This window comes from Podarcis liolepis (assembly GCF_965112155.1).
Source record: "Podarcis liolepis genome assembly, chromosome: 13".
NCBI classification, from domain to species: Eukaryota; Metazoa; Chordata; class Lepidosauria; order Squamata; family Lacertidae; genus Podarcis; species Podarcis liolepis.
The window spans coordinates 42674231-42689150 of record NC_139573.1 but is presented as its reverse complement, the minus strand read 5'-3'; the positions used below and the strand labels follow the sequence as shown (position 1 = coordinate 42689150).

Genomic DNA, 14920 nt, shown 5'->3' with positions numbered 1-14920 from the left:
GAGGCTTATAAAGGTTGTTTATGGTGTGACCCCCAGTAGAAGCCATTCTGAACTTTCCGTCAACTTGAAATGCTGATGTAGAAAGGAGCAGGATCTTTTGCAATGTTAAAAACTTTTTAAAACACACCAGAAAGGTACTAGTAAGTTTATTATCATTCAGGTAGTATACAGTATTACATCTCTTGCACACCCAAAAGAAGTCCTACAGCAATTTACAGTACCTTAAAAGGCAAAGACACAATATGCAATGGGAAGTTCATTAAAACAATACAAAAACAGAGTAAAAAATGGTAATAATAATAAAAAAGACACACATGAAATATCCACAAACTTCCAGCATGAGGATGAGCAAATGATCTGAAAAATAAAGGCTTTGCTGTCACTAAAAAGATGGCAAAGTTGGTAACATGAAAACATTCCATAAATGCCATCAGTTAACTGCTGGATCTTAAAATAACAAACTGTTCTACAAGAGTCTTATAAAAGCTAAAAGCTTTTGAAAAAATGTATAATAGTTTACCTATTTAGGAATAAGCCTTACTGAATTCAATAGGGCTGGCGATGAGTTGGCGTGGTTAGGATTGCAAGGTAACTAGTTCTACCAAATAGATTAATTATTATTATTATTAGTCGTCGCTGGGTCTTGCCCAAGGCAACCCAAAAAACTCACAAACCAAACAGCAAACGGATTGCATTTGTATAGGGTGTGGAGGCCTCACTATGAATTTTATTGGTGGTGAAGGGAGCTGCTCCTTCAAATATGTACTGATCTTCACTGGCTTAGCGGGCCCCCCTAGATCAAGTAAAACAATAGAAATTGACCAATCACATCGGTTCTGCCCTCCCCCCAACAAAAGCCCTGTCCTCTCCAACCAAGTCCTGCCCTCCCCACCCCCAACAAAAATCCTGGCTAGGCTGATCTTGTAGGAATTCACGAGGATAAATGGCCCTTTCGAGACTTGGGACCAGACTGCCCACGTGCGTTTGGGAGGGTGAAAGAGGAGGTGGGTGGGGCGCAAAGGAAATAGCCTGATTGGCCGAGATCTTCCTCCTATTGCCCTCTTCTCTCCTTACAATTGACAGTTGCGGCAGAGGCTCCGCCTTACTCCGCCAATGCGCACGCGCGCTTCCTGCCTTCTCTGAGGGACGGGGAGATAAAAAAAACCGTTTCGGGGGTGGGCGGTTTTGTGAGTGCGCGCGCGCGTGTGTTTCAAGCCAAGGCAGCGCGCATGCGCGAGCGGTTACGAGGCTTTGCCTCAGAACCTCCGCGCCGAGAGGGGAGTCTTTGCGTCGCCGAAGGAAGAAGTCGAACAGACCGACGGAAGACGGGCGCGGGAGGAGGAGGAGGAGGAGCCGCTTCCTTGCCTGCCCGTCCGCCCGCGGCCTTCGGAAGGACTTGGCCGAAGTGGGCACCTGAGGCCCAAGCCTTGGAATGAGGCGGCGGAGGCGGAGGCGGAGGCGGCTGCTGTGAGGGGAGGAAAAGGAAGCGGCGCGGCGCGGAGGGGAAAGACGGAGCGAAGGAAGAGCGGGCGGCGGGGGGCGACCGGCTGACGGCGCCCACATCCCCAGAGGCGCTTCCCCCGCCCCCTCCCCAACCGGCCGCCAAGATGGGTGAGGGAACTCGGCCGGTGGCCGTTGTGAGGGGAGCTGCGGGCGTCAGGCCGACGACGTATTGACGTCAGGGCGGCGTTGGGGGGGGGAGTCGTCAAGGAAGCCCTGATGTAGGGGGCTGCCTTTAATAGGGATGGGGGGGATGTGAGGGGTTAAATATGCTTCGCTGAGGGTGCGCGCGCTTTCCTGTTGAGGGCACCGCGGGCAGCTGGGGGGGGGTAATACCGTGGGAGGGAGTCGGTCAAACTCGAATAATAATAATAATAATAATAATAATAATAATAATAATAATGTATTATTTATACCCCGCCCATCTGGCTGGGTTTCCCCAGCCACTCTGGGCGGCTTCCGACAAAACACTAAAATGCAATAACCCATTAAACATTAAAAGCTTCCCTAAACAGGGCTGCCTTAAGATGTCTTCTAAAAGTTTGGTAATTATTTTTCTCTTCGACATTTGGTGGGAGGGCGTTCCACAGGGAGGGTGCCACTACTGAGAAGGCCCTCTGCCTGGTTCCCTGTAACTTGGCTTTTCGCAGCGAGGGAACCGCCAGAAGTCCCTCGGTGCTGGACCTCAGTGTCTGGGCAGAACGATGGAGGTGGAGACACTCCTTCAGGTATACAGGACCAAGGCCGTTTAGGGCTTTAAAGGTCAGCACCAACACTTTGAATTGTGTTTGGGAATGTACTGGGAGCCAGTGTAGGTCTTTCAAGACCGGTGTTATGTGATTTCGGCGGCTGCTCCCAGTCACCAGTCTAGCTGCCGCATTCTGGATTAGTTGTAGTTTCCGGGTCACCTTCAAAGGTAGCCCCACATAGAGCGCATTGCAGTAGTCCAAGCGAGAGATAACTAGAGCATGCACCTCTCTGGCGAGACAGTCTGCAGGCAGGTAGGGTCTCAGCCTGTGTACCAGATGGAGCTGATAGACAGTCACCCTGGACACAGAATTGACCTGCACCTCCATGGACAGCTGTGAGTCCAAAATGACTCCCAGGCTGCGCACCTGGTCCTTCAGGGGCACAGTTACCCCATTCAGGACCAGGGAGTCCTCCACACCCGCCCGTCTCCTGTCCCCCAAAAACAGTACTTCTGTCTTGTCAGGATTCAACCTCAATCTGTTAGCCGCCACCCATCATCTCCAGATGAGTAGCATCATCTCCAGAGTAGCATCATCTCCAGAGTAGCAAGAAGGACGGGCACAGTTTGTTTGGTTTTCCCTTGTGGGAGGGGGGAATCGTAGAGTGGGAAGCGATCCCCGAGGGTCATCTAGTCCAACCCCCTTGCAAAGCAGGCATCCTGCCCGCAGCCGTCTCTGAGTGGGCTCGAACCACCAACCTTATAGCCAGAGGCACTGACCTTATATTTAGCATTGCTATTTGGCGAGGTCTGGTTGTGTTAATGGCCACATGATACAGGGTTAAACTGTTACCAGAACAGCAGTGGGGGGACAGGACCTGTGGCTCTCCCGATGCTGGAGAGCAACAGGTGATCTCCATCCTTGAACTAGCTAAACATTTGGTTTGCAAGCACCTGTTGTTGAAATGCTTTGAGGAGCGAATCACAGGCAAAGTATAATGGTGTGCTCTTTTCTCTGTTTGTCCTGGCAAGGATCGGGTAGCTTAGTATGTCTTGTTATGTTTTTGCTGTTTTATTTATTTATTCATTATTTCACTTTATTTGTTTCGTAAAATCTACACACCACTTGATTGTAAGGAGAAGGAACTTCAAGGAGATGAAACAATAAAGTTGAGAAAAATCTAGACAGTACTTTTAAAATGTTGGTAGCTCAGCAGATCTTGAGTTCTGAAGAGGTTGCGGATGTGCTGTTCATTTTGTTAAAGGAGTTGCCTAAGGCATATAACACTTTCAGTCAGATTGGGGTGTCTTGCAGGATGGATGAAACTTGAATTTTGGTCTTGCAAAAATCATGTATGTATTAACCTCCCTATGCTACAGTTTGAAACACACTAAATGTGTTTGTGTGAATGAGAGAGAGGAGATTGTATTTGAAAAAGTACTCCAAAGGCTCTAGTCCACTTTGTTTGCATTTTAGGTGAAATTGTATATGATTAAAGGGGGTAATAGCACAAAAGTTATTAAATTTTGTTCCTTTGTAGATGTATAGGCTGGAAGTGTTATACTTTTAAGTGAGATACTCCTCAGAGATTGGCATAATGTAATTTGTTGTGGTTCGTGTGAATTAGCTGGATTCTGAGCTTTGGCTGTTTTGCATACTACCTGTCCGAAAATATTAAAATATGCAAACTGAATCTGTTGGCTAATGCTACAGTGACCCAAAATTGGGATGCACTCTGAACCCAAAGAGGAATGAACTGGTGGGAGTTATGTGCTATGGGAGAGGGACACATGCTGTTTTAAAATCTAGGGAACCTTCAGAAAATCAGTTCTTTGTAATATGAGGAAGCATGCATTTTCCAACAAAGCTGGCATTGCCCTAAAATTACTTCATCAGGTATAATACAAGGTGTTTGTTCAGATTCAGCCACAGGTTATAGATGACACCACCACTACTTGAAAAATACATTGAAGGTAATAAATCATGTAGTGTTGGTCCTGTGCCTATTAGCTGGGCATAGAAATGGATCCACTCACTGATAAGAAGTGTTGTAGAAAAGTGGAAGCTCACCTAAAATACAGTATGAAGAGGACTTACCATGCTTTTTAGTGTGTGAGTAAATCTGTAAGCAAGTACTTTTGTCAACTGAAGGGATTTTAAAATCTACAGTGAATATGCCTTCAATATGGAAAACCTGAATTAAGATCATTCAGAGCTCCTGTGATGACATCTGGTTATATTGGTGCCTTGATCATTTGGAGCTTGCATGTTGGGCTTTCCTCTCGCAAACATTCAACTAATGCAAAATTTTGGGTCTGCATAGTTGGAGACAAAAACCTGATCTAGGTTATGGATGTAGTTACATTTTCATAGCTGTTAGGTGGTTTTGCAATATTTTAATTTAAGAGGCAAACTATTTTGCTTATTTGGGAAACAGTTGGGCATAGATGTGGGCTTTTTGTTCAGTTCATAAACTGTGCGGTCTTGTAGGTGCTACTTAGTCTTTCTGTTAATCATCTTAAATAAAACAATAAATAATTAAGGATGCAAGGGAGGCCTTGCTAAATTGAGACCAAAGGTTCAATCTACCTCCCATAGAGTGCAACAGAACTTCAGTTAGTTGTTAAATTTATATCCTGCCCTTCAAAATAAAGTGCAGGGCAGCTTACAAAACTTCAAACTAATGTAACAACATACAAAATTATAGCAAGGGGGGGAAACAGTAGAGAAGAAGTAGAAAACCAGATCAAATTGCAAGCTGAAGTATGTATGTGTGTTAAAAAACAACAAATGGGAAGATAAAGGGCTTCAGTTGGTTCACCTGTTGTGCCTGTTCCAGGACAGGGCTAGTCTAGCCCAGGGGTCAGCCAACTTTTTCAGCAGGGGCCAGTCCACTGTCCCTTAGACCTTGGGGGGCAGACTATTTTTTTTGGGGGGGGGATGAACGAATTCCTATGCCCCACAAATAACCCAGAGATGCATTTTAAATAAAAGCACACGTTCTACTCATGTGAAAACACCAGGCAGGCCCCACGAACAACCCAGAGATGCATTTTAAATAAAAGGACACATTCTACTCATGTAAAAACACACTGATTCCTGGACCGTCTGCGGGCCGGATTTAGAAAGCGATTAGGCCGGATCTGGGCCCTGGGCCTTAGTTTGCCTACCCATGGCCTAGCCACAGTGATCTGGTAACTTCATGCTTGATGTATATTACAAGGTGAATCTATGTATATTTACTTAGAAATGAGCACCATTGAGTTTATTCTCAAGTATTGGAATCAAAATATGGAGTTGGAAACTGTTAGAAGTTAGGCTGTGTTCTATAATTGGAATACTGCGGTTTTCTCCCATTCATGCTCCCCCTTTGAACAGAGAGAGACTTTTACTCAGTTTTTTTATTAAAGAACAACAACCCCAACATAAAACCTTCTGGGTTTATGGAAGGGGTAATCAACTCTGACAGGCAATATGCATTTTTTATGTTGACAGATTTTGGATTTTTGCACTGTGGGCTGTATACAACAAAGCTGCTCAGTTAGTACAAAGATTCCCACCATTTCAACAGGACTTTTCTACCCATGCACTGTTGGGGGGGGGTGTTCCCCTCTAGAGCAAATTTGGAGGGGATGCAAGGAGAGTAACTCCTTGCACTAATAATATAACTTCATTGGATACAACCATATCTATTAATAAGAAAGTGGCATCTATATATTATAATTGAATGTTGTATTGGATCATTTCTCATGCATGCTGTTGAATGAGGAAACAAATAATCTTTCTGAATTCTTTATGAAGAAGCCTAGATGCCAAAAATCTGGTTTCATTATGAATTCCAGTTAAAAGTAAATAAAACCCAGTTTAGCTTTTCTCAACCCCAAATGATTGAGAGTTCAGTGACCCCATTTAGGGGGGAAAATGGCTTGGAAGAAGATGGCAGAAAGTGACTTTTTAGGCCAATCTCCTCTCCAACAGCCTATTAGCCCCTTATAAAGAAAATCTTTAATAAAAACAATTTAACAAAACCTTTCCTGAGGACTGTGGTATCCTCCTGAATTTGATGGGCTGTTGCATAGTGTTGAAGAAGGAAAGAGGATCACCTAAAATTGGTGGGAGGCACCTTCTACGGACAGAGTACCCAATAATGTTATTTGGTCATTGACAATGCTATAGACATAGCAAAAAAGAGTAATAAAAAAGCTTAAATAATACAACACATGGTTGGAGTACTCATTCATGCAAGTAAAACACATCAGTGTTCCAATAATAAAGTTGCTGAAATAGAAAGGTATTTCCATGGCAACCATTTTGCTTACCTTCACTAAAGAAAGCAGGAGGTTCAAACTAATTTTCCCCAAAGGTGACTAATGTTCAAAAGACTACAACCTAATTTTTTTATTTAACTATTTGTGAAGAAAATCATGATAAAATAGATGGAAGCCTCTCAGCCAAAGTATTCAACATTGGCCTGGAGAGAAATGTAGAAAATACGCTCAGTATGCAGAACTTATTTCTACAGCCTTAAGTAGATAAACTGCATTGCCAGTGCTGAAATTTAGAAATAACTTTTAGATCTTGAAAAAAATACCTACAAACATAGTTAAATTACAGGAAGTAAAGTGAGTTGAGCACTAAATTGTATTTTCTTGCCTTTTAACAACCCTAAAGACAAAGTTACTTGTCTAGCTATGACAGGTGTCAGTTTTTTATTTCAACAGCTGAGTTTCCTCTTTCAACATTTCAGTCATTTTCAGGAATTTCCATGATATCATTTCTTTATAAACTACTTGCAGCCTTGTACTTGGTGTTGCTTTGAAATTATAAGAAAACAAAACATCAGTGGAATTTAAAACCAGTGCAGTTTGAAAGTTTCAGTCCACCATTTTGATTCAGAATGCTGCCAAACATAGATGAAAACCTGCTTCTTAATCTCAGAAACCATTTTAAGGATATCTTACAAGGTCCAAAAGCATAATAGACAAACAGCTTTCCAAAATATATAGTAGATCTGGCTATCTTCCATTTTAGACAGAGTTGTTGAATCCATTAACATTAAGATAAATGATATTAAGCTATATTCACAAAAATTAGCCAACAGGATTTTTAATTCCTTTCATTAGCTTTACAGTTAATCCTATAATTGATTTAGATTTATAATTATTCCAAGATCCAAAGCTAGATTCCAGTATTTCTTAGTTTTCCTCTAATGTCTCACCGTCCTTCAGTATTACATTTTTAACAGTCTATTTCTGCCAGTAAATTGGAATTTAGTGCACTTTCTGTAATGGCTTAAATGTTTAAAAACATAGTATACATTGCAAGGTCAGAAGCATTTATTTCCATGGGTAAAGCCAAGTTTGGAAACATGGGTTTAGGAATGTCATTCTTTATTACATAAAAGGGGTCAGCAGCACCTCAAATGCATTCCTTTTTCTGCAAGAAAGAAATTTAACTTTCCACTACAGTGTTGAGATTCAGGTCACAATCATAAGCACACTGACTGCAGAATACGTTCCTTGAGATTTACTTCTGAGTAGATATACTAAGGATTGTGCAGTTACTCATCTACTTTTCCAAACTGTCTTTTTAACTTAACAGTCTACAATAATACCTCTCATTACGAACCATCTTCCTTGTGAACGCTTCGGGTAACGAGCTCTGCTAACCCAGAAATAGGTCTCCTGGAAGCAAACTTTGCCCCAGGATGCGAGTGGAAGTTGCATGCCAGAGGCCGGGGCCTCATGTTAAGAATGGTTTCAGGATAAGAACAGACCTCCGGAATGAATTAAGTTCGTAACCGGAGGTACCACTGTATAAAGATTAGTCTATTATAGGACGCAGGTGGCGCTGTGGGTAAAAGCCTCAGCGCCTAGGGCTTGCCGATCGAAAGGTCGGCGGTTCGAATCCCTGTGGCGGGGTGCGCTCCCGCCGTTCGGTCCCAGCGCCTGCCAACCTAGCAGTTCGAAAGCACCTCCGGGTGCAAGTAGATAAATAGGGACCGCTTACCAGCGGGAAGGTAAACGGCGTTTCCGTGTGCGGCTCTGGTTCGCCAGAGCAGCGATGTCACGCTGGCCACGTGACCCGGAAGTGTCTTCGGACAGCGCTGGCCCACGGCCTCTTGAGTGAGATGGGCGCACAACCCTAGAGTCTGGCAAGACTGGCCCGTACGGGCAGGGGTACCTTTACCTTTATTATAGAGCAACAGCTTGTTTACAAATAGCACAGTATGATTTTAAAGAAATAATGCTTGTCATGAATGTGATTCACTTTCGCATAAAGATGTGACAGTTGTTTGACATAGTTGAGTACTGCTAGCTCTATTTGGTTTATGTCATTCAGGTTCTCACTTAAACAGGATTTGTGATGATGATGAAGATGATTTATTAAATGTATATACTGCCCTTCATCTGAAGATTTCAGAGTGGTTCAGAAGATAATCAGGACAGTTCACAAGATAAAGATCCCATCTCATAAGCATTTACACTTCAAATAACATCATAAAAGCTTGTCCCTACTTTGCTATATCATGGAATACGTCCTATTGAACACAGGGAACTTGCATGAATTGGAGCATAGAGTTAATGTATCTGTGGGTTTTATTCATTTGAAATTACATTTGTCTATTTTGTAGGAGGTTCCCAGGTGTCTTAAAGCTTGATTTTTCTGTGTCAGAATTCTTGAAAGACAAATAAATGAATATTGCTCAGTTTTCCTTTCTTGCACAAGCATATTGGTCTGCAGGCTTCCGGTTTTTACAAAAGTTCTGGAAGTGTTTCTACTCTTGTTAGTTTATAGCTTTGTTAGTTTGCATCCTTGTTGAAGAAGAAATGTTGAGCTCTAAATGTTAACCAAAATAAACATTTGACACAACACAGTAGCTTTCCTTGTATGTACCAGTTCCTTTTTATCAATGATATAAAGTGGAGTGTGGATTTTAAAACATGAAAAGCATTTCCTGAACAACATCATTCCAGCACAAAGCTGAACTGTTTCTCCCAGACCTACTGGAGACCTTGCAAAATTCTGCCTCTCCACACTGTTCAACAACTGCCAAACCTTCATTTATAGTCATTTCTGCATTATCTGTTCATTGTCACAAACATGAAAATGAATCCATGACATTTGTCAGGTTACATGTAATATTTCCCTAATGACCTACTAGAGAAAGCAAACAAAACTTCCTTGGAAGGTATACTTTGATTTCTGTGCAGGCATTAATTGTAGCTGTACATGAAACAGAGGAGTGGATGAGTATAGCTTTTCATGGGTCAGAAAGTTAATATTGTAGACCAGCAATTATAAGGAAAGCACAAAGAAGCATTTGTGTCCATCACTGTCTTAACAAGATGTTGTTTTAAATGTTCCTTCCCCCACCCCAGAAAGTCAGTTCAGCCATATTACCTTGTGTTCTAGGTTTCTTGTTTTTTTGTAAATAATGATTTTTTGCATTGGAGTGCAAAGTTTATGTTGGCCATGTAGGAGGCAGGTGGAAGAGGAGCACAAAATTAATTATACAGTATAGAGCAGAGGTCGGCAACCTATGGCCCATGGGCCAGAAGCAACCCATGAGGGTCGCTTAACTGGCCCATGAGCCGCCCCCAAACCAAGCCACCCGCTCGGCGAATCCCCGTGCATCTGTGCATGTCCGCGGTGCCGGAAATTGCTTCTGCGCATGCCCAGACAGCGAAAATAGCTTCTGCGCAGGCACGATTTTCAGTGTCTGGGATCGCGCAGAAGCAATTTCTGGCGTCGCACTGTGCTGGTCCAGCCCATAGGATCTCCAGAGGAGTGATCCGGCCCATACTTGCCAACCCCTGGTATAGAGGGATCTTGTCTCAGCAGTGCTTAGTCTTGTCCTAAAAACAAACAATTTTTTCCCCTTTACATAGTTTCAGTCTTAGGATGACTGTGTTTTATTAAGATTATATAATATACAAAGAAACTCACTTTAAAAATACAAAATCCTGTAGTTGGTCATGTCAGTTTCTAATAGTATATTGATGGGAACATTCAGGTCCTTTGTATAGTAGAAAATTGCTTTACTGACAAAACCATGTATGATGAAATGCATTTTACTTCATAGATAATGGATTTTTTGCAGTATAGAAGATCAGAAATCTAATTTGTTCTCTGTGATCTAAAGCTAATCTGGCTGAAAGTACATTACAGGTTCCAATTCATTGAGGTCAGCTGAGCAAGAGTAGACATGGAGAACATCTTCAAATGCAGATGCTTTAGTTTGTCTCACACTAACTGCCTTGAAGACACAAACACAACGGTAAACGCCCCAAAACCCTGTGGTAAATAATCTTCCCAGGAGACTGGGAGTCCAGCTCCCATGCTTTCTGGTGTGCTCTACCAAAACATCATCTCCTGAAGGCATGAAGGTAGCTGGTTAGGCATCTTCATTTTCCACCTGAGAGATAACTCAAGGGAGCCATTAGAGGTAATACGGATTTTTTCAGAAAATATCAGTCTTGTTCAAATGAGAACAAGAAGGAACACAAACTTTGCTAAAAGGAATACAAACTGACAACAAGGAATGAAGAAGAAATTGAAGAGCACGTTGCTAAAAACATTAAGCTCTCTGGCCTGTTGGACAGCTCCCCAGTCTAGTTGGTAACAGAAAAATCAAAGCTACACATGAGTGGTGGCAGGAATGGCATAACATGAAATTTGATGCTTAATCTGCAATTAGTTATGTATCTAGTAATTCGCTTTTTAACTGGAATTCTGTTTGAGCCTTCCCTTTATAACAAGTGGGTCTAGAATTGCAGCCATTGAGCAGTTGACAGCACTATAGGAGTATAAAAAGAGCTGGTCCTTTTTCAACACGTGCTGGGGCAGGCTAAATTGTTTTCTGTGGAGGAGGATGGTCCTGAATACATTTTTGAGTTAATACTCATGGTTTGTGACCACAGATCTGCATCTCTGCAGCAGTGAAAACCTTGGGCCTACTTGATATAATTGAGATTGCATTAAGTGTTGCCACTCCTTTGGCATGTCTCTAATATATTACTTCACTTCCCCACTTCTGATTTATGCAGCACCTGGCATAGTGCATCTTCGGTGATACATCACATATTCTGATGATATACTTTTGCAAGACCTCTTACAATAACCCTGCCTTTTGCCCTGAACTGTAGGAACCACTTTGATGTAGTATTTAGAATGTTAGACTAGGGCTAGGCACACTCAAGTTCACGTCCCCACTTGACCCTAAAGTTCACTGTGTGATCTTATTGGCCTAATGTACCCTTTATTTATTTACATAGTTATAAGGCCTATAAGCAGCTTACAAATGTAAAAACCAATTGCGCAACATTGTTAAAATGCACCATAAAAATGCAAAATTGTTAAAATACACAGTGAAACAGTTCAATTAAAATATGAAGTAAAACAATCACATTAAAACAGCATAGCAATTTAAATAGGACTGGTTGAGAGATCAAGGGAATGCCTGGGTAAAAAGTTTTTTTTTTCAATACAATGGGACCTCTCATTTTTAATCAGGGCATATATTTCACAACATCAGTGCCAGCATTGAAAAAAAGCCCACCACAAACCAATAACTAACCAGGTTATTCTTCTTGATCTTAATGTCTTTACTGGACAGTGAAGAGGAATCCAATCCGAACATGAAAATGGGATCTGGGTACCTGCCTTGTTTTTGCGGCATTATTTATGTAATGCCAGCACAGCTTCACTCTAACCATACTGTAACACACCACCCAATAAACTTTCTAACTTCCCAATTACTTTTTAGCAAAACCAAACCAAAACCCCTTAATTTATATTCCATACTGCAGTTGTGAGATATTTACTTGAACAGGTGGATTTGCAAAACAATTATTTTGACACTGGGCTGCTAATATGATTGCTTATATAACCATTATTCTAGCACCTGCTAGCGGACAAACAAGCAGTCTAGCACACAATCCTATATGTGATTATTTAGATATAAGTTGCATTGAGTTTGGTGGGACTTGTATCATCACTATTGTGAATAGGGATCATTGAATGCATAAGAGACACAGACTATGTAATTAACTATATGACTGTAGTGCCTCTGTATATTCTTTGATAATGGATGAGCAGGCCATTGAATAAGTATTTTGAAGGGTTTCCTGTAATTAATGAAACAAGATATTGACACAGTGGCTGTAGATCTCTAGTGGAATAAACATACAGAATACAGTTGTACCTTGGTTCTGGAATGCCTTGCAACTTGAATGTTTTGGCTCCCGAATGCCGCAAACCCAGAAGTGAGTATTCCGGTTTGCAAATGTTTTTTGGAAGCTGAATGTCCGACGCAGCTTTCACTGGTTCCAGTTGAGTGCAGGAAGCTTCTGCAGCCAATCGGAAGCTGCGCCTTGGTTTTTGTCCATTTTCAGAAGTCGAGTAGACTTCCGGAATGGATTCTGTTCGAGGACCAAAGTATGACTGTACAGTGGTGCCTTGCAAGACGAAATTAATTCGTTCCGCAAATTTTTTCTTCTTGCGAGTTTTTTGTCTTGCGAAGCACGGTTTCCCATAGGAATGCATTGAAAATCAATTAATGCGTTCCTATGGAAACCACTTGCCAGGCTGGCGGTGCGGAGAAGGGCTTTTCTCCCCACCGCAAGCCTTCAGGACAGGTAGGGGAACAGAGGGGAAGGGGCGCAGAGCTTCTCCTCTGTTCCCGGGGCTTGCGGTGGGAGGAGGGTTTTTCCTCGCCACCGCCAACATTCAGAACAGCATTCTGAATGTTGGCGGTGGGAAGGAAAACCCTCCTCCCACCGCAAGTCTTCAGGACAGCCATCCGAAGGCTGGCGCGGGGAGAAGCTCTCTCCGCCCCACCGCCAGCCTTCGGAAGGCTGCTCCGAAGGCTGGCGGCGGGAGGAGGGCTCCCCGCCCCACCGCCAGCCTTCGGAAGGCTGCTCCGAAGGCTGGCGGCAGGAGGAGGGCTCCCCGCCCCACCGCCAGCCTTCGGAAGGCTGCTCCGAAGGCTGGCGGCGGGAGGAGGGCTCCCCGCCCCACCTCCAGCCTTCGGAAGGCTGCCCCGAAGGCTGGCGGCGGGAGGAGAGCCCTCCTCCCACCACCAGCCTTCGGAGGAGGTCCGAGGACAGTGGGGAAGACGCGCTGCGCTTCCCCGCTGTCCCGGAGATTTCCCTATGGGATTTCGTCTTGCGAAGCAAGCCCATAGGGAAATTCGTTTTGCGAAGCGCCTCCAAAACGGAAAACCCTTTCGTCTAGCGGGTTTTCCGTCTTGCGAGGCATTCGTCTTGTGGGGTACCACTGTACAATAAAAATGATGGATGTGGCAAATAAAAAGACATGTAAAAGTAGAAAAATAAAATGCAGAGGCAGAGGCAGGGTAAAACCCCCAATAAGCTACAGAAAATAGCCAATTCAATCCCAGTAAACTACAGAAAATGCAGTGCCGCATTCAGTTGTTGCATATGAGAAGAAAAAGGTGGGCCAACTTAGTTCTCAGTAAAACCTCTCCACATACTTGTCTGTAGAGCAGGGAGTTTAGTGGGCTGTTTAGTTGAGTTAGCATAGGAGAGAAATCTATACCACATTGAGTAGAAAGGATCCATTTTCATTGAACCATTAAGGACTCTCCATTTATATGTCAGGTGTTCTGACAATGCAAAGCAAAGATTGTCTAGCTTAAAAGCAAAATGCAGCCATGTGCTCTTGCCGAAAAGAGAAGATGCTCAGACTAGTATTTAATATACATGGCCAACTGTTTACTGCAGATTGCATGGAACTAAGATGGGACCTTGTTACCATTCTTTAGCATTTAATGCCTCTAAAAAGTCAGTGGAAGGCAGCGTTTGATAAAATGTTCTGACAGCGAGTCATAATATCACATTAAAAGGTTTTGAAAAGGAGGTAATATGATGGTATTGGAAAGGCTTTACAAAGAAAAGACCTTAGCTTGATGTGTAGAGAGGGAGAACTGTTCCAGGCTTTGGAAGTAGACTTGCCAGAAGGTGCAAAGCAACAAATAGATTAACTGAGTGGAGGGGTGGAAGTACAATAAGGGAAGATAGGGGCATGAATGGAGAGGTGAAAAGCTTTAAGACCTCAGTGTTGTTGTGAAAAGCAAGAGGAAACCTGAGTTGAAAGTTAAAGAGGTTAGTTTCACGTGTACCTGCTGAACTGATCAAAAGGAGAAAGTGCCAAAGGAAGGGTGACTAGGTAGTGTTTTCTAGGGAAAGCACAACAAAGTGCTTTGTTGTGCCCCAGTAGATAGTTAGGAAAAGGCAAATTTTGGCAGTACTGAAGAGGAGGAAGCAGAGACAGGCTAGGATAGATGCATAAGCATAAGAAATGGAAAGTGACCCTAACTAGTGTTGGGTAATATTGAATCAGTCTCGCTATTTTTGAGATACAAATGTTTAAAGGTAAATGTAGTTTAGTGCAGTGTTTCCCAACCTTTTTTGGGCAAAGGCACACTTGTTTCATGAAAAAAATCTCGAGGCACACCACCATGCCAGATGGGGAAAGGTCACTTTTTACTTATGTAAAAAAAAAATAAAAAAATAGTAACAGCATAGAAGGTAATGGTTAGGCTAGCATCCCTCTTCCAAATATGCTAGGTTTTTATTTGCAGGGACTGTTCTACATGGGAAAGCATTCAGCACTGTCATTCTCCCATCTGCCATCTGAATTGGTACTATTCTGGGTCAACTTACTCTGCTGCATGTGTAGATGAAAATGGCACCAAGTGTGGGGGA

At 42.8% G+C, this 14920-nt stretch overlaps 1 protein-coding gene across 1 annotated transcript in view; it reads left to right on the top strand.

The window, feature by feature from the left end:
- Positions 1–1099: 1099 nt before the first annotated feature.
- The window catches only part of MAP3K3 (mitogen-activated protein kinase kinase kinase 3), a 38784-nt gene continuing 24963 nt past the window's right edge, over positions 1100–14920 (top strand). The window contains exon 1 of the mRNA XM_083469789.1: positions 1100–1611. Within this exon, the coding sequence (XP_083325915.1) occupies positions 1608–1611 (4 nt within the window). The 5' untranslated portion in view covers positions 1100–1607. The remainder of the gene's footprint in view (positions 1612–14920) is intronic.